Below are 19,649 nucleotides of genomic sequence, written 5' to 3'. Positions count from 1 at the left end.
GATAGGCGTCGTATCCGTAAGTCAATATCCGGGCTTTGTCAATTACACCAGGCAGTAATGTCTTGATCCATGGTTCAACTGCTCCGCGAGCGGTCCAGGTACTTGTTCGGTTCCCAGTTAATCCATGGACGAAACAGATATCGACAGTTGCGTCAGTGCAAGTGTACAGCTGTTGAACGCCATCTGGAAATGAGAGGACAGGCTCAGGTGTTAAATCCCCAACGCTAGATCCATTTACAGACCCTTCATTTATTGAGGATGTTGAAGAGTTCGACGCAGTGAAACTCTTGTCTGCGAATCTTAGCTTTTGCCCAAAAGTTGCAGAGCGAAGATTACTCGCCTTTGGATCGGAGAAAACGCGACAAGCCTATTTTTGTTCTCATGTTTTGGACAGGGGGGGCTGGAATCCAAACTTGGGTCAAAACATTGGAGGCTGCGTTTGTGTACAATACACAAATCGAATATGAATTACTGAACTTATTCTGCGTGATTCTAATACAAGAGATAAAACTCTGAGAGATGAAATGATAAAGGCAAGCAGAGGTGACCAGGCTCTCTGAGGGGTACTGCGACCTTTTGCTGCCTGGAGGAAATCAGGCTGTCGGGCTGTTTGTGCCGTAGGTAAGCACTGAGGACTTGGCAGGAAAATTGTGATGAGACATGGGTCAATGAATGCCTGATGTGCGAAGTTCAGTGATGACCTGCATGTCTTGCATCGATTGGACCATGGTATCAACACCCCCCACACTTACTTTTCAGGCTTACGGAGCAGGGCCTTTGATTTGACATGGGAACGCGCACAATCATTCGCGTAGAGTGCTGAGTCGGCAGACGACATATTGCTAGCTGATGTGCTTGAGAACATTGATCACACCAAAATTTCCTTTCGTTGTTCTTGCACACGCTGCACGCACGCGAAGGAAACATGTCGCTAGGACAGCTCCATGCAGCTTGTGACGAGCAGTTCAGAACGCTATGCGAGTCTTCAGACAGCTCATCTGAATTGCAAGCCGAGTTGCTTGAGGAAGCCACAAGATATGGCTTATGGGCGGGGACCGTGGGGGCTGGACATCCGGGCCAGTGGTCGCTGGATTATAGGCTACGAGAAGCCTCACTCTACAGAAATGAGGTATGGTGAAAAAACCGCATATACCGTTTCAACTCTTGCGGAACATTCAGACGATGACTGACTTTGGATCCCGAAGGTCTCCCGAATTCTTCAGATTTTGCAGTCTCAACTTCAGAACATGCACGACCTTGCGAATGGGGAACAGTTATCACACCAACCCCTCAGGCAGGAGCCTGATATTGATTGCCACACGGAATCTGAACATTCAGGCAGTGAATCTTCGTGGGGACTTTCAGACACTGATTCTATTGATAATCAGCAGAAGAAAATCGAGGATGAAAGCAACTCTGTCGGCCCTGATGACGTTCAAAAATTATTACAATCAATCCGCCTGGCCATATCGATCCTATACAAATTGCCTTTGCGAAGACCGGCGCCGATGGACCGCCTTCGATATGGCACGATAGGCGAAGGTTCTTGGTCCGAAGGACCTGATGTGGCCTACGTCAAAGACAAGTTCCCCAACAGCCGACTTCCGGAAAATGTCATGATACGCCTGGGCAAGGCAATAACGAAACGTCGTCAGCTCCTATCTTACAGAAGAAGCCATCGCGAGAAGCTGAAAAACGCAGCTGGCTGGGCGGATGATGCTAGTCAACCAGGTAGCCAAGCTATGACGAAGGCCACAACGTTACACTCTGATCAGATGATCCCTCTGCAAGAGGTTTACGAACCCGCGGATTCAGTCGCAGACTCAGCAAAAACGTCAATAGCCGCGAGTCAAGCTACGCAGGAAATCTCTCTCGAAGTGCCTCCGCGTCCACTTGACAAAGGGGGACAGAGTGCCACCACTTTCCAATGCAACTACTGTCAGCTGACCGTGCATTTTGCTTCAGACAGCTCGTGGAGGTAAGTAGGCAGAAACATTCCATTTTTTCAACGATCCTTCGAAGCAATGGTTTCCTCCTTTATCTACATCAGTAACTAACAGAGAGTAGACGGCATGTCCTTGGCGATTTACAGCCGTTTGTATGCACATTTTCCGAATGCAACTTAGACGACGGTCATCTTTTTGATACAGAAAAAGACTGGTTTGATCATGAAGTCAAGGTCCATCGGTTCGAATATTTCTGCAACACAACGGGTCACCAGAAATATGGAGAGGCAACCGGTCTCCAAGAGCATCTCAAGCTCGATCATTCTCTAGACACAGAAACTTTACAGCTAGCGTTGAGTGTCTTTAAATATCCAAAAGGGCTTGCAGGGGGCACTTGCGACTTTTGCCTTGCACCCAGCAACAACCTGAAAAGGCATGTCTCAAGACATCTGCGTCAACTAGCTCTTTTCGCAATCCCACGAGATGACTACACCATGGAGGATGAGGATGCGGCTGAAGAACGGGGCTCATCTTCAAAAAATGCAGCTGCTTCCACTCGGGAAGATGAAACTACAGACACGAGCTCAAGAGCGCATAGCAACACAAGCGAATCTGCTTCTGGGATAGAAGGCCAAGACCTCCTGGCTCGGCAAAACGATGCGGACGAAGGAATCGAAGACAGCACGAGATTGCTTCGCCTCGAGCCATCTCCAGGACATAATTTTGGTGATATCGAAGAGAGTTTGAGCTCGTTGTCTCTCGAGTCTGATTTGGCTCAATCACATATCGATGGGAGCGGCGGGATTGACACCGATATGTCCGAACAAGGGCTATTGTTGAAAGGCGAGATGGATCATCCTTTTGAAAGTTCCCGCAGAAGCTCAGGCGCTTCGGGTTTCAAAGGACTGATTCCACCAGAGACTGGCCCACGAAGTACAGAAACCCGAGAGATTCCCTCAGATGCCGCCCTCGAATATGAGACCAACAAGGACGCAGGTAAACGAGAGAAGCTACCCAGCATACCGGAAGCATACGACATCGCGGATGCGTCAATCAGTTCGGAAAAGAGCAGCGAACAGAAATCAAAGGACAAGAAAGGAGATCACACGAAGTATCGGCGTAATGTCAGCTTTGAACCTGTCCATGGAGGGGCTCGTTCTTCTCAAGGCAGTTTTCCTCAGGACTACTCTTCTTCTGATCGTTCTGCTCAGGCATATTATGACCTTCACAAAGCCCATCTTAGTCTGAAAGATGAGTATGCAAAGTTACGAGAAGAACTGAGAAATATAAATGCCAGATACACAGCTATTGTAAATACTATAAAAGATTTAGGGGACGATAAGGAAAAATTGGTAAGGGAAAAGCAAACTTTATGGGATGAAAACTACAAGCTTAGGGACGAACTTCAAACTCTTTCGAAGAGCGCAGACAACAGTGCTCAAGCTCCTATTGAGGGGTCTATTTAGGGAAAACGGGTAGTACATCACATAGATATCCCATGAAAGTCCTATTCTTAATCGCACCGCATTGGATCCAAACCCAAGTGTAGGAATATCCAAGTTATGTGCTCAGAGCACGAAGGAAGAGAGAGTACATGCTTGCTGACACAGGCAACATAATCACTTAGAAACCGGGCGGATGCTCTCCACAATGCAATCGCGGCATCGACCAAGGAACCCCGACCCCACCACGGAGCGGGACGCATCTCACAAAGCAGAACTCCCGTCTTATCAAATACCGACGCGGGCCTTAGCTAAGCCAGCACCAACGACTCCATTCTTTCTACGCCACGAAAAGATCCGCCATCTTCAATGTCCTGGCTTGTCCTACCAATGTGGGGCTTTGGGAGAAATGAGCTATGTGACCTTGTTGTCTCCTTTCGTACGTCCCCGGTGACGGAGGCTTAGTCAAGACCACGCAGCAGCTGAAGCACCAGCAGATTTCTGAGGTTGGGAGATGCTTACGCCCAGCTTATGGCATTTTGGATGGGAGATCTCCTCTCTGCGCATGGGTACCACCGGCGGAGTTCCACCTCTGGCCATGGCTCCGGGCCGTTCGGCAGACTGTATCGTCAGAAACCAATGAAATCAACTCAAAATGCCGATGAGGCTAGAGATCCGCCAAGAGATGAGCAGGGGGCCTGACTAACGTACACTCAATGTTTACTGCATCATTCGAAAGCACATCTAGCATCTTTCCCAAAGAGGAAATTCTCGTGAGAGAAGCACGACGGCAGACAAGGCTGGATGGATTTCTGTTACACCGAGTCGGATTTACAGCATATCACCATGGAAATGCACCGAATAGAAAATGACGCAAATTGAGTGAGAGGCACGTGGACGGTGACCGTTGGTAGGAAGATTCGGCCACGATGTCGATACTGCGGAGTAGACACCGAGAAGGATAGCGTCTGCAGAAACGGATGTAAAGGTGTATCGTCGAGTTATTGTATATAAGAGAGATATCTGCTCGTCTTTGTATAGTGATACCCTCTTTATCCTCATCAAGCAGACAAACCAAGTCAAGCATTCATCTCAATCTCCAGACTCAAACAGCTTGCTCCAGGACCAACCGCCAAACGGTCAACAGAATGAAATTCTCCCTTACTCTCGCGGCTGCGGCCCTCATCTCCACCGTCGTTGGTGATGGTAAGTTGCACTTGCAACCGGACAAACCTTCGCAGCCAACTAACACCAAACAGCCGTCCCCTGGGAGAGACTCAACAAGAACGACTCCATGCTTCTGGTCGTCGACATGCAGGAGGGACTCTTCAACCTCGCCCGCGACTTCGACCCGACCCTCTACCGCAATGCCATGCTGGCTCACTCCTCACTGGCCAACATCTTTGATCTCCCCGTCGTCCTGACCACCTCCGCCGAGACCGGTAAGCCAAACTTTGCCCCTAGGCCGCCCTGCATCTGGGCCAAACCGCTAACACAAGCAGGCCCCAATGGACCTCTCCCTCAGGAGATCCTCGACATGCACCCCACTGCGCCCCTGATCAAGCGCAACGGCGAGGTCGACGCCTGGGACAACGCCGACTTCCGCGACGCCGTCCGCGCCGCCAACAAGTCGCAGATCATCCTCGCCGGCATCACCACCGACGTCTGCACCACCTTCCTCGCCCTCTCCCTCCGCGCCGAGGGCTACTCCGTCTGGGCCAACGTCGAGGCGTCGGGCACCACCACCGAGCTTATCCGCGACATCTCCAACGACCGCATGGCCGCCGCCGGCGTCCAGATCGTCTCGCTCTTCTCTATCTCCCTCGACCTCATGCGCGACTGGCGCAACACCCCCGGCGCCAATGAGCTCTTCTCCTGGCTCGACGAGTACTACCCCGCCTACGGATACATTGCCCGCGGACACCGCGCCGCTGTCGAGAACGGCACCGTCAGCGATGCGCAGAAGACTCTGCCTCTGCGTTAAGACGGCAAAGATTCAAGGCTCTTTTGTTAAAGGGTAATATGGGGAGGATGGTATGATTCCCGGAAAATGGCAAAAGTCGTCGGATTATGGTATTCAAAAGGCTTCCTGTGCTACTTAATCTTCAAGTCTCTCATTCACGGGCCTCGCGGCTATTTTAGATTGGATTTCACGTTAGGATGATTGTTTCTTAAAGTCAGAAGCAGACATAATAGAAAGCCTTCAAGCTGGCTCATGCTGTATGGAGATCAGCTCGTTCAATAACTCTAACATCCCCCCTTCAGGTGACAACAGTGCAGTAGTCTCCCTTAGCCCCGGAGATCCGGCGATCATTACTCGCCACCCGACCGCCGCCGTCCACTCCTCCGACCTCTGCATTCCTAAAACGGCAAGTCAGGGGTCCCCAGCCCCGGAGAACGGTCCAGCGCGGTGTCCGCCAAGTGGGGCGCACCCCGACGCACACCATCACGGACGGGGATGACGGGCTGCGCAGCGGGGCCGAGCAAGGTCGCCGGCGGACTGGTTACCCCCGGTCGATCGGCGGACGGCAAGAAGCAACTTTGACAGCTGCTTCTGCCGAGGCTACATGCGGACGGATTTAGAAACCCATTTCTTTCCCAAGACGCGACGCGGGACGGCCGGGGAAGGTCTTCCGTATGCGGGATGATATAATCCAAACCCTCCTTCCTGATGCTTCATCTCCGGGGATGCTCTAGGCGGGACAGACGTGCCATGCAATCGATCGATCGTACGGTTCCCCCTTGTGATCCGGGCATCGCTGGCACACCCAGGAAGGGCTGTGCTGCTTATTGCTCCTCCTGCACACGTAAGAAAAAGCTCGGATGGAGTTCGTGAACAAGGTTAGAGGAGCTCTCAGCTTGCATGCCGCACGCAGTTATTGCTACATGCCCGTGAACCTGCTGGCTGCACCACGCGGCAATCCAGACACAAACCGGGGGGTGAGGACGAGGGACAGCAAAACCTTGCTACATGTGCCGCCGCCGCCAAATCTCACCTCACCACCGATCGATCAACGCGGCTGAAAGTCAAACATCAGACGTCGGCGGCGATCGCCATCCAGCCTCGGCGCAGCAATGTAAAGACTATTTCCTCCCATTTTCACATCCGCTTCAGCCCCGAGATTCCTGAGCCGACGCCAGAGATTTGCATGTCGGCAGCCGATTTTGAGTGTGGTCAGAGCGGCTACCTAACATCATGTCCGCAACGGCTGTGCCTCGCGTGTGTGTGCTGCCCAAAAGCAAAACGCAAACATACATTTTTCTACCAACTGGCATTCTCTCCCCGCCAGTGCCCCTGACGATCCGGCGTTCGATCAGAGACACAAAGCGGTGGTGCATCTGCCAGCTAGCTTCTGCGACCGGGGTATCTGTCGCAAACGGGATTGCGGATGGAATGAAGGTGTCGTGTAGTCTTGCTTTTCCCAGGTCCCATTTCGTTACGTGAGACATGTGGGATATCGGAGCGGAGAGGGGAGGGCTAGACAAAATCTCAGAAGAAAAAATTCCTTACCCAACGCCAAGGATCAAAGACATAATGCAAGTCTCAAAAAAGCCTCGTTGTGTCCCTGTCACTTTTTTGATTTACTGAATCTTCAATTATGACTGTCATGGAAAGCGGCGGTGAGACTTGTCGCATACATATCGATTGGGCCCCGAGGATGGGGAAATGTGATTGTTTTGTTGGCAGGGGTAGTTTGCTGCTCAGAGAGGAGGGGTGTGTGGTTTCAGCTTTCCTTTTCCTGCGCTCGCTTGCTTGCTTGCTTCTTCTTTCCTTCGGGATGCAGATGCTAACTTGCTGCATGCACGATGAGGGGACGACGAATCGGGGCAGCACCCCAGGCACACCATACACACCGCCCGTAACTTGCAGCGCACGTAAGGGAAATCGTACACACAAGACACGCAGCAGGGCTGGGCTGGGCTCCATCGTCCACGGCAGGGAGGGAGAGATGGCATTTGACGGGTTCCGGGTTGAAGAGGGGGTGGTGGTGGGTGTGCAGGACGGACACGCACACACAACACACACACACTTACACACATCCACACACAACGCACGCAAGCCACATGTCCGGACCCCCCTCCGTTGTCGTGTCGTTGACAGACAGAAATATAGAGAGGCTGCGGCGGCCCGCTATCGGATGTGACCAAGGCCGCAGGACGGGAATGAGCGACATGCCGCCGCGAAATTGGCAGCAGCAGAAGAAGCCGCGAGAGAAGCAGAAAAAGAATGCGAATGACAGCAAGGGTGGGTTCGTGTTAGGTAGACTGCCGAAATTTTTTTCTGTATTTGCTTCATCCACTGGGCTGCTGCTGCTGCCGCTGCCGCTGGCCCCATCATCAATCATCGTCACCCGTCCCCCACACACAAAACAGTGAGTCACTGTGATTGCGACGGACGGCGATGCGCCGGGAGGTGATTGGAGCGCAGAACGGCGAGAGTTTGGCACGCGCCCGACCAGTCAGGTCCCGAGCGCCGCCCATGGGACGCCGTCACCCAGACCGTGTGTGCGTCGCAGTTGTCCTATGAGGACCGTAACACGCCGGAGACGCGTGTGATTAGCTCTCGAGATGCGCTGCGTCCGGCTTTCGGATTGTCGAACAGGACAAGACAGCCTGAAGCACCTACGGATAAGGAGGATGAAGATGGTCCAGGCCTAGCCAGAGTCATCCGTGGGGGAGGGATGGATGGAGAGGGATCGAGTCTCGCAGAGTGGTGGGCGGCATTGTATTTTCGGATCGCGAATCACGGCAAGGCCATTTTGGATTTGGCAATTACAAAGGGCGAGAGTTGTGTTGTGCGTGTTCGCGACCGTTGGGGATGACAAGCTGCCCTACCAACCTTACCTTACTGCGGCAGTAGCTAAAGTAGCTACCCCTCTCCTGTCACCTGTGTGCCCCTCCATGAGATCCATCGCATCGCGAGCGGTATGAAATGCGCGACCCTGCGACACCAACGCCGAGGGTGTGTTGGTCGTAATGCTGAGATTGGGCTCCTGGGTGATTGGTATTTCCCACCGCTGACGGAGGGGGCGTCCTTCGTACAGGCTCCGTACAATCGTGCCCCTGTCAAACGATACGAGACAACGAGGTTTGCGGTGCGGGTTCTGGGCCCTTGGGGAGAGGGTGGAATGCACGAATGCACGATAGAGGGATCGCCCATCTCCCGCGGCGACGACAGCACCGCAGCCCACAGCAGAAGAGAATGACTCTAGACCCGGTCACCGCCTTAGTGATTGCTGCCGCTTGCCTGCGTCGCTGGCCCTGCAAGATGCGGTCGTGGCCGGACCCAGGCCTTGGGTTCGCCGGGCGGTTGGGTTGGGATCGACTCGCTGGGAGATTACCCGACCCCCCGGGGAGCCGGAGCCCAGCCGGTCACTTGTCATATTCCATCCTGCCGTTTGTTATTCCGGCGCTTGGTTTCTGAGACCTGAGACTGATGCCGATTTCATTTCGTTTTGTCGATTGGGCTGCAGAGTGAAGCAAGCGGCGCCATCGGAGCATCGGGGGTGTTGGTTGCTTGTTTGTCTTGCGTGTGAGGTCATTTCAAGAGAAAAAGGGTGGTGGTGTTCGTTGGGCAGAGACCAAAAGCAAGTTGTCGGTGTCCGTTATCTGATGATGCTCTCGCAACCAGTGCCAGCGCAGCGACGGGAACAGCAGACTGAGACCGAGCCTCTGCTGGGAATGCGCCGGGGATGATGGGCGCAAATCACCCAACCAACACCCCCACGTTTCCAAGATGGACCACCACCACCACCACCGCCGTAATCTTTATCGGTGTCCCAAAGAGGCACCCCCAAACCCCCACCGCCTGCCTCATCCTCAGGCGACGTGAACAAGCGCGGACTCGGAATCCGTTTTCGCCTGGCTATCGCAGTCCGTCCGTTCATACCTTGGCGTTCAACGTCGTCGTCGCCCTTCGTCTTCTTTCGGATTGCGAGTTGCTCGTTTAGATAGGCCGGGGAACTGGAATCCGGGGCGTTGAGGAGCACTGACTATCAGCCACCGGCACCGGCGGGTTTCCTCTGCGAGCGGCGCTGTCGGCCGTCTAAAGATATACAACCCAAAGATAGCGTGATGGCCTTCGGACGGGAGCACCGACCCCTCCCGGGCCATCGTCCAAGCCCTTCCATACCAGGCCATAGATCCGTAGGGGACTGTGCAGAGGCCTCGCGATGGCGCAACGTAGCTCCCACGATGGAAACGCGATGGAACTGGACCTGCCGTCTGCCTGTATTCCCCCCTTCTCTAGGCGTCGTGCCACCGGCGCCCATTACGGATAGCAAGAGTTGAAAATAGCAATGCCAACGCCGGATGACAGCATACGAGAATGTTCCTCGGGGGCGGCCTTGGGGAGGATGGGGTAAGCAATACGGGAAACGCGATAACACCATCCATCTTCCTTAGGGACCGGTCAAACCCCACGTTCTCCGGCGGTGATAATCTTATCGACCGGTCAAGTCTGTGCTGAGATAAGACGCGGTTACGGCGGGAGCACTATGGACGGATACCACCTCGCACTAAAAGAAGCAGGTAGGGTCCGTTTCGACAGACCTGCCGTTTTTGGCAGTTGCCAGACGCAGTGTAGAACGGTTCTCTCTCTCGATACGGTTGCGGGGATGTGTCCGTCCTCTGCGGGTCCCCGTCAATCGTGCATGTGCCTTCGGTTCTGAAGTCCACTGGCCCACTGCCATCAACGGCGGCTTGAGCTCCGTTTAACCTTCAACAATGCCGGACGAACCAACAGCCAACCATTCCATCCACCCGTCCGTCCAGCCGGTCGTCAGTCTCCAGTATTCTTCTTCATCAGTCAGCAAGCACAAGCAAAGAATGAACATATCCGAAGGTCAGGTCCCAGTTACCCGCGAAACGTGCGCACGACAACGACGGGTTTGGCCCCGAAACTCTGCAAGTCTTATCGGACGGCAGGCAGATCTCCCGGAGGTTCTGGACTGCTGTGCTGTTTGTACGGATCACCTTGAAGCACTTGAAGACGTCCACTCTCGAAACGGACTCTCCATAATAATCGATACGGCAACTGATCGATCTGCTGTTTCTGTTGGCGAACGGGGGAAACACACGCCGTGCATCCTTATTCGTCTTACGTCTTGGGGGTTGGTTGAGAAGCAACTAAGAAACCTGTTATCGGGTTGGTTGGTTTTGCAATGCGCACTAACTGAGACTTGACCTGTAAAGAAGCGGCTTGTCTTGTGTAACGCAGGTTGCTTGCTTCTCAGCCAACGGAAATAGAGAAGACGGACTCGACGGTGGCTTGACGCCATGGGTTTCAACTTCCATCAAAAAAAGAAGTCCTTTACCCCAGGTTTTTCTTTCGCTAGTCAGGACGGACACAAGGAAAAGCATCTAGCAAGTCAGGCACGCCGCACCACGGGGAAAAGGGCCAATGCTTCAGGATGGGCGGAAAAGGAAGACCGTCAAGAGTCTGTGCGGGTGGCCAAACCGCTTGGGCTTCCCGTTCGCGATGCTATTCCAGAAGAGAATTCTTCTGTCTATTTTTCCTTGGCAGGGTTGGTTTGGCTAGCTTATCGTCTTGCCGGCCGGGAAGAAAGTTGCAGCACAAAACAGGGTGAAGAAGGTTTTGTTCAAACCGGTGTCTCCAGATGAAGTCATTTGAAGTCATAATTGACGTCTGTCTTTAGGCTGATCATCTTGACGATTCGTGGGGTTCACGACTCAGTTTGGACCCTGACAAGAAAAATAAATTAAGAATTTCACATGGAAGAAAAAAAGAAGAAAAAGAGATGCATGATTGCGTAGGGTGTTGGCCTCTGCGCGACGAAGATTGCGAAGACTGCGCTTCAGGATGCTTATTTCGGAGCTTGAGAGCGCCTCTTCCAAGGTTGAAGCTCTCACCCTCTGCGCCACACGACTCATGAGCCACCGAGAAAGGTGTGGCCGGGACAAACACCGGCGGGGGAGGATACTGAGGAGGAGGAGGGGTGGTGTTCGTCGGACACGCTCCGATGGTTTTCGGGGGATGTGGCATCGTCTCGGTGTCGTTTCGGTAAATGAGTCGCGGCACCGAGTCGAGGATGGCTGGTGGTACTTTAACCGTGTACCGTGTTGTGTGTGCCGCGTGTTGGGGACGTGGACCGCGCGCGCGGGGGAGCATGCAAAAGAATTTTAAAAGAATTTTCTATAGGGTGGGTCATGAATCGTCCCTTTCCACGAATGATAATGCCGAAGAAGAGCCTCGGAGAGGCACCGCGTTTTGAAAGAGAAGGCTGGGCGGACGGATGGATACCGCATGTCAAATTTGCATGCGGGCTCTCACTATCCTAGGGCTCTAGCTTGAAGCTTTTTTTCATTCTTTCGAGTCGTTGCAGAGAAGGGCCGGTTGCGCTTGTGATTGTTCTCAACCACCGTCCTCTTCCGTGCAAGTGGTGTTTCTCATCAGTGTCTTCCCTGCATCTAATCCCGCAAGACCCAGTTTCCATGTGGAAAAAATTTGCAGAGAGAGGAGCTCATCATTGTTCCTCCTCCTCCTGCTGCCGCAAGAGCCATCAACATCCACTGGGGAGCTCCACCGGGAGAAAAAGAGCCCAAAGGCCCGGCTAAGGTAAAGAGGAGTTGACTGGACAGTGGACACTGCGGGACCCAGAGCCACGAGAGCTCACTCACTTCCCTCATCACCCACCCCCCTCTCTCTGGCTCCTCGACCCGACGACGGGACGATCGCTCCCGGGGGTTGACACGTTTGGCCCTGGGTGGTCGGCCGGGGCATCCCTCTTTGTCAAATTTCCCAGTTCCCTCTTTGGGACGCAGCGAGTCGAGCATGGGTATGGGTATGGGTGCATGGGTAATCTGAACGAGGCCCAGGCGTCCGGGACCCCATCCCGGTGCAGGGACCCTTTTCCTGTTCTCCATTCTGGCGGTCGAGAACGTCCCGCAGGACACTGAGGAAGAAGAAAACGGTGGCCCGGCGGGGAAAGGAGCCCCGTCGTCATCCACTCATCGGCTCGGTTGAGCGCAAAACCCAAGAACCCAGGCGGTCAGAGAGTCCCTGCCCCCGACGGTCGCAAAAGGGGGTGCATGTAAAACGGATATTACCATGACTAAACAATCTCCAGGGCCAGACATTTGGGAAGTTGGGATTTGGGAAGAAGAAGAAGAGAGAGGACCCGCGCTGCCACCTCCCTTTGTGGGACCGCGGACCGCGCTGACGGACGGGTCCTGTCCTGTCCTGTCCTGTCCTGCACAATTCACGAGCCAAAAGGAAGAAGCTCGGCCGTAATGTCCAACGGTTCGTCGGTAACGGACGGAAGATCTCTGGGCTCTCTCCCGCGCGTTATCTATCACGGAGCAATCTACCCCGCGTGCTGAGGTGCTGAGGTGCTGCTGGCCCTTTACCGCCTAGTATGCGGGGAGGGTTTACCGCCAAGCTGCTTACCACCATTACGGAAACCCGTGCTCCGTTCTCTCCCGCACTTACGCAGCCCTACCGGCAACAAGATTACAGACGGAATTGCTCGAGTCAATGACAGCAGGAAATCAAGGTTCGGAGCAAGATCGCATATTCTCTTGTTGACGCAAAATACCGGTTTCGCAGAACCGAACCTAGACACACTTCCACAGAGTGAGGGGGTTTATGATGCAAGCGACGCAAGATACCGAGACGCGCTTGTTTCTCGGGGTGTTCATCTTTTGGTGAGGATATGTTGTCGAAGATGATCCAAGGACCGGAAGGAAGAGTCAGGAATGCATGCATGTGTGCACTGGGACATTTGGCTCCTCAAGTCGGTCAACGACACCCCCGGCTGACACTCTCCGGAGCCGCACGTAGATTGACCGCCAGAAGGGCACCCTTCGAATAACACACACCAGCTGAGGTCTCACGGTCGACAGCTGAACACTGTGTGTGTGAGAAAAGAGGTGGCATGATATTAGCGATCTCTATCTAAGCCTACGCCACAATCTCGATTCTCATCTAGATAGACGACTCCAAAAAGATCACCAACTCGTGATGCGGGGAGATTGACTCAAGCCTCGATATCAGATCATTGCGCATAACCCTCTACGAAACTGATGCTCGCGATAATCCAAGACCTTGACATCTTCATCAACACCTCCCGAAACATCCCGTCCCCGCATCGGCGCAAAATCGCCAATCCCCTCCGCTCTTCCGTCATCGGCAGAGACATGCATGCCTATCAATCACGCATTTGCATTCCGGTCGGCTCCCTTCCCCAGACTTTCCTATCCTCGGCCGCCTCGGTAGATCAGATCATCCATGGCATCCCGAGGTTTGCGCTGGTCAACGACATTCACGGCATTGCAATGTAATTACACTCCCTCCCCCCTAAGCTTCCGAAGACGCTTCGTGATTTGCTTGGTTGAGTGGCTTGGGTTGGTTGGCTGGCTTGCCGGGTCAGCAATAACAACAGCTCGACGGCCGTTGGTCAAGGATGTGGCGGACCCGAGCCCTTGGGATCTCCGATCCACCCCGATCCTCGCAAGCTGCAGACTTGTTGACATCTGCTCTGCTCCCCCATCCATCCCTCCCACCAAGAAGAAGATGGCGTCGGCCCAGAACGCTAGTAGCAAAGAGCCGACGGCGGGACGCAAGCGGTTGCTGGTAAGTTTACCGCGGTCTTTCCCATACCCGCCGCCACGGCCACGCCCCAACATCCCGACACAACAATAACAACAAACAGGGACGACGAAGCTGTTCGTATTCTCGCGGTGCCGAGGCAACATTCAACCTTTTTTCGCCATCAGAGGCCGCCCAGCAGACGCAGCCACGCAGCGAAAAGGCTGGATGACGAATGCCAGCCCCGGAATTCTTGTGGTTGGAAATCACAAATAGAAACAGCGGACAAATTCCATTTTACGAACTCTCGGTATCCTGGGGGAGGGAAATACGGGGAAAGCCCATTTACGATAGGTAAAGGGTCTAGATTGGATGAGGCGCAGGCTGCGGAGCAACAAACGGCATAACAATGGACGGACTCACTCTGTGTGGAGAGGAGTGCGGAATGGCAGAGCCACAGAGAGGGCGCCTAGCAGCACAGTGGAGAGCTGGCTTATTCCCCCGACCGTTCCCGACCGTTTGAGGAGTTGGTCGAGGCCAACTCTGCGCCGCGGGTGATGACGACATTATTCGCTGTGGCTAATGAGGATAAACCTTCTCCCAGGCAGGGCAAAGGCAGGCCCAAACCAACACACACACTGTAAATTAGAGCTTCTACTGCTGCCGCTCGCTGACTTGTCAGCACCAGCAGCGCGCGGGTGCGCACCAGCGGCAGGCACTTACCGAGTCGGCGGCACATGCTAACGGCTATGCTGATCAACTATGACTCTTGCAGCGGCCTCAAGATGACTTTCACAGATCAAGATTTCAAATGTGTGACGTTGTGGAGGCATCAGTAGATTCGGTTGGGTGTGCAGTACTCTGTAGTAGTCGCCGCCTCTTGAGATCATTTGTCACGTTGCGATGAGGATGCATATTTTGTGATGGTGTAGAATAAGAACTCAAATGTTGTTGTCGCGCGTGGCGAAGGGTATCTCTAACTAAGACTAGCTACTAAATGAAGAAACATGACGCTGATGATGTGATATTCCGATGCTGATCCAAATGCCCCAATAGCTCGATGCAGTGATGCAAGCATGTACTGTGCTCCTTTCCCATGATGTTCCTCCAAATCAACAGTGATAAACTCCATGCGACAAAAATAGTTGCGAGCCTCGATGGCTACAGCGGGGGGTATCAACACGAAAGAGTTAAAAAGACAAAAAGAAAACCCAAGGCAGCGCAGCATGTGAAATGGCTACGCGCCCATGATGAATCCACGAGGCCACCCTCGATCAAATGCCGGGATCAGGTTCGGTTGCATTGCGACGAGGCAGCGCAGCCGACCTGTCCTCACCTGCCACACCTCTCCGAGGCGGATGACTCCTCGGTGCGTGGCCGATACCGCCCAGCTTGTGCTAGTGTGGCTGAGACACTGCTGCTGCGGGTCCCCCACGGTCGGCTTTGCTTGTGCTTCCCCCCACACGGTCTTCCGAATCGCCCCGTGCTGTCAGAATGCTGGTTGTCGAAAGCCGATAGTGTTCGTTGTGTCGACTTCTCGATGGAAGCCGAGGATGAGATTTGCGTTTGGCGGCCGGCGACCTGGACCGTTTGAGAGTAGATCGGGTTGGTGGTCGCCGCCGACACGGCTGCAGTTGAACCGTCATTAGGGATTAGAGCTGGTTGAGGTGTTGTGTAAGCGAGCTAGGTTGCTCGTCCGAAGTGAGAGCTGGGAGCTGGGCGCACCGCCACAGCTTGCTGAAGAGCTTCACTCGGCGATGGGAGCCATGGCAGAGGACTTGCTCTTGGGGCTCTTCTTGGAGCTGCTGCGACGGGCCTGCTTCTGCTTGAGGGCTTGCTGGCGGCGGCGCTCCTTCTCGAGCATGACGCAGCGCATGGCCTCGCGCTGCATGGCCATCCGCTCGCGTTCCATCTCAAGAAGCTCGGCCTCGGTGATCTGGGGCGAGCGGGAGTTGGGCGAGGAGAAGCTGCCGTGGCTGGAGACGGAGTGGGCGTCGTCCTCAAAGTCCTGAGGGAAGAGGTCCTCGTCGGAGAGGTAAGAGGTCGCTCTTGGCTCGCCGTCAAAGTCGGCGAGGGTCTCGCGGCGGGGCCACGAAGGGAAGGCGCAAGAGCGGTCGTGGGCGAGCATGTTGCTGGAGCCGATGTCGATGGGAACCGAGATGGACATGGCGCCCATGGAGCTGTATGAACCGTATGAGCCGTACATGGCTGTGATGTGTTGAGTGAAGAGTGGAGTTGTTCTTCTCTTGGGACCAGTTGGTCTTGAGTGTTGAGTGTTGATATCGACGATGATTTCGCGTTCGGTGGAAGAGTGTGGGAGAAGGTGGACACGGCAGACTTATAAGCCAGAGGCGCGTCTGCCTGCCTCTGGTTTGGGGGGGTGTGAAAGGGGGTGTGGTGAGGCCCAGGAGGTGCAAGGTTGGGCAGGGTAACGTTCCGAGGAATTTCGGAGAGTGGACTTTGCAAGCCTAAAAGATGGGGGCAACAGTGATTCCCGGGATCCCGAGGGGGTGGGAAAACAAGGCAGGGAGGCGGTGACGGAGATGGGGAGTGGGAGCTGACAGCGCAGGGAAGTCTGGGCTGGGCCTGGGGGGGTTGCTCGGGGCGGAAGCGGTTGCAGTTGTCGTTGAGGGGGGCGTGTCAGGGGGTGTCACCGTCCACAGGTGTGAGAGGTGGGCGTGTCGGTGGTAAAAACGCCGTAAAGACGGAGGGGGACCTGGACACAGAGACAGGGCTGGGCTGGGCGGCGCGCGGGAGGAAGTCCGTAGTCCGTTTCTTTGCTGAGTGGAACGGTAGAGTCGGCGTAACGGGTTGCTTTTGGGTTGGACGGCGACCTTGGCTGGTGACTATTCTTGACGTGGCGTTGCCGAGGAGCTGGAGCTGAGCTGAGCGACCGATTTGTACCTGTAAATACGGCGCCGGTAGGTACGGAAGGAAGGTTCTGAGTCGCTGAAAGTCCGAATTGTAGGATACGGGCGGAACGATGGAAATCCTGCTTTCCTGGTGGTGGTGTTGATGTGTAATTCGGCGACGGCGGGAGGTTGTATGCCTGGTGACGACGACGCGGGCGACGCTGACTTGTGATGGTTGCGATGACGCTGATGATACTGGATTTGCTGCTGATGCTGATACTCTGGTGGGAGAGAGCGAAACAGCAGGATGACTCGGACATGAGGGCGAAAGAGTCATGGATAATATAGTGGCAGCGCAGAGGAGGGCATCTTCTCTTGTTTCTCTTGTTGATGGCTCAAACGAACATCATGGCGCAAACAGAGCTGAATCGCCAGGTCGGGGGAATGCGAACGGACGGGCCAGAATCCGTGTGCAAGCGGTCCAGGTCGCGGTCGAGTTCGTGATGGGTACCTTATCGCAGGTATCCGTACGGAGTACGCAGGGAGACGACATTCCAGCTGGCATCTGCAGCGCAAAACACCGTTTCTGTGAGTCGCAGCTGTGTAGCTGATTGTTCCCCCACGCCGCAGGCACAAACACGGTCCTCCCTACAGCCTGCTACTGCACCTCCAAGCTGCTCAGGGCTTCCGAGATGCGCTGAAGGGAGAGCTAGATAGAGAGTCAGAGTCAGGGACGGGTTGGGTTGGCAGCCAACGCGAGCCAAGAGCCTGGCAGAATCTTGGGATGAGACAAACGGAGCGAGGCCGCATACGGGGAAGCAGCGGGAGCAACTCAGTTGCGGCAGAGCGGCAGCAGCCACGCAAAAAGCAACCAAGAAAACGGAAAAAGAATGAGCGGTGTTTGACCGCCTTGTCGTGAGGGGGGGTGAGTGAGGTGTGTCGGGAATCGGGATTGATTGGCTGCAGAGCAACCCCCCTCCGCGATGGATCATGACTCTTCCTTTTTCCCTTGGAGGGAAGGAGCCCAGGAGAGAGACTCATCACAGTGAGGCAGGTCCATGGTCCATGGTCCATGGTCCATCACCTCTCAGGCCCCCCTCGGGCCCCCCATCCAAAGGTCCCAAGGCCCCAAGGCCCCAAAGGCCCCCGTCTTCACAGTGACTGACTGCTGCTGTCTCTCCCGGGGCCCTCTTCCTAGCGAGCCGCGGGATGCCCACCGCCCTGGGGGCCCTGCTTAGGTCTCTTTCTCTTTCTCAGGCCTGGCTGCTCGGGGCCTCTGCCAATGCCTGCCAAAAACCGTCCCGACAGCGGCAACGGCAGCGGCAGGTCCTCCTTCCCGTCTCCAGACTCTCGTCCAGGCCGCCCCAGGCGCAGTGTCCACAGCTTCTGGCCTTCCCTTTTCTTCTTCTTCAGGGCGGGCCTTGATGGGCCCTGTCCCCCGGGAGCACAAGAGCACAATCTGGACTGCCCCGGCCCTCGGGCCAGCCCTCACGGGCAGGTACTTGCCGCAGCAGTAGATTCCAGCGACCGTTAGCTGGACAATACCTCTGCGGATAAGGTAGCCAGGCCAGACCAGACCAGGCCTCGGTGCGCTCGGTGCATGTCCGTCCAGTCTCTGGCATCCAGGCCATGGCCCTTCTCTCGCTGCCCTTTACGCACTATCTCGCGGCATAGCATTGCGCGGCTTGCGACTTGCGCGTAACTCTCGCAGGAATTCCTCGCCGACGATGCCAACCCCATTGGACATCCCCCCAATCGTTCATCTCTCGCTGAAATCGCAAACCTTCACCGAGTGATTCAAATGAGGGGGGCTCTGTCTGTCTGTCTGCTTCTGATTGTACCTGTCGTGTCAGTCATGTTGTCCACGTCGTTGGTTGTCGTACACACCCCTCACCAGTTCACCTCAAACAGCTTCTTCAGGTCGTTGGTAGTTGTTGCTAGCCTTGCTTTCGTACTTCGTAGTCACCATCACACACCCCCTCACTCCTCTTCTCTCTGAGGAGGAGCCGTGGATCGTCAGGTTCTAGCTTCAAATTGTTCCCTTTCTTTGGGCGTCAATAGGCCCCCTCTCTCAAGGGGGGAGGGGGCCACCGGGGGCCGACCGGGGAGGCGGACAAGAGGACGAAGCGCAATTGCGCGACAACAGATGCATTCGGGGAACCACAGCGAGAGGATGGATGCCATTCCATTCCGTCCCATTTGCGCACGCACGCACGCATTGCCAACCAACCCAGCAAGCAACTTACAACACTGAGGTGCGCAAGACTCCATGTGCGAGCGACCGGCGGTGATTCACCGCCGCCGGTCAACTCTGATGGATGGTTACGTCTGCTCTTGTTCCTGTCCCAACACCAAACACCAACATCTGCCCTACGGCCTTGTACTTGTACCACACCTGCAGTGGTCAGCCACCAGAATGAACCCTTCAAAATACCTTCTATGCACTACAAAAGTAGGTGTGCCAGCCCGTCTGCCGTGGCTGCATCCAGCACACCGTCCCGACTCCCGTCCAGGGCTGATGGACCGCCGAGTCGCCGTGTCTGGCGCCCCGCGCGGCGCATCGCATCGCATTGCATCCGCGCCCATCCCGCTCCAGTCACAAACGAGAACGGCGAAATCGCACACACAAAATCGGTTTCTTCTTTCTTTTTTTTTTCCCAAGATTGCCAGACGGGGGCCAGCAAAAAGCAATCATGGCGTGCCCTAACCGGGAGAGTAGGGACGAAAAAAACCAATTCCGTACCCCCGGCTCACTGCCGTTGTCTCTCACTTCTCACCTGCCCCATCCAACCCGCTGCGCCGGGTTGGGTCCCCGGGGGTCTGTCTCAGGTAATTTGGCTGCTGTTGGTCTTTTGTTTTT

At 55.0% G+C, this 19,649-nt stretch overlaps 4 protein-coding genes across 4 annotated transcripts; 3 read left to right on the top strand and 1 right to left on the bottom strand.

Moving 5' to 3' along the window:
• Window positions 1-925: 925 nt before the first annotated feature.
• Window positions 926-2,276, top strand: CGGC5_v009486 (uncharacterized protein; the record flags this gene model as incomplete). Its single annotated transcript, XM_066152176.1, has 4 exons — window positions 926-1,129; window positions 1,206-1,978; window positions 2,068-2,098; window positions 2,151-2,276. The coding sequence occupies 4 exons, from the start codon at window positions 926-928 to the stop codon at window positions 2,274-2,276; spliced, it is 1,134 nt and encodes a 377-aa protein (XP_066008412.1).
• Window positions 2,277-4,536: 2,260 nt separating this feature from the next.
• Window positions 4,537-5,372, top strand: ycaC (putative hydrolase YcaC; the record flags this gene model as incomplete). The annotated part of the gene is made up of 3 exons (XM_032025408.1): window positions 4,537-4,594; window positions 4,648-4,830; window positions 4,891-5,372. 3 exons carry the CDS (start codon window positions 4,537-4,539, stop codon window positions 5,370-5,372), a joined length of 723 nt encoding a protein of 240 aa, XP_031878072.1.
• Window positions 5,373-13,432: 8,060 nt separating this feature from the next.
• CGGC5_v009484 (uncharacterized protein) lies at window positions 13,433-14,169 on the top strand (the record flags this gene model as incomplete). The annotated part of the gene is made up of 3 exons (XM_066152175.1): window positions 13,433-13,686; window positions 13,871-13,982; window positions 14,062-14,169. The coding sequence occupies 3 exons, from the start codon at window positions 13,433-13,435 to the stop codon at window positions 14,167-14,169; spliced, it is 474 nt and encodes a 157-aa protein (XP_066008411.1).
• Window positions 14,170-15,684: 1,515 nt separating this feature from the next.
• CGGC5_v009483 (uncharacterized protein) lies at window positions 15,685-16,143 on the bottom strand (the record flags this gene model as incomplete). The annotated part of the gene is made up of 1 exon (XM_032025410.1): window positions 15,685-16,143. One exon carries the CDS (start codon window positions 16,141-16,143, stop codon window positions 15,685-15,687), a length of 459 nt encoding a protein of 152 aa, XP_031878073.1.
• Between the last annotated feature and the right edge of the window lie 3,506 nt (window positions 16,144-19,649).

This window comes from Colletotrichum fructicola (genome assembly GCF_000319635.2).
Source record: "Colletotrichum fructicola Nara gc5 chromosome Unknown KSG_Nara_v1_contig05, whole genome shotgun sequence".
In the NCBI taxonomy this organism is placed as follows: domain Eukaryota; kingdom Fungi; phylum Ascomycota; class Sordariomycetes; order Glomerellales; family Glomerellaceae; genus Colletotrichum; species Colletotrichum fructicola.
Note: the sequence above shows the minus strand (reverse complement) of the source record. Positions and strands in the feature narration are given on the sequence as shown.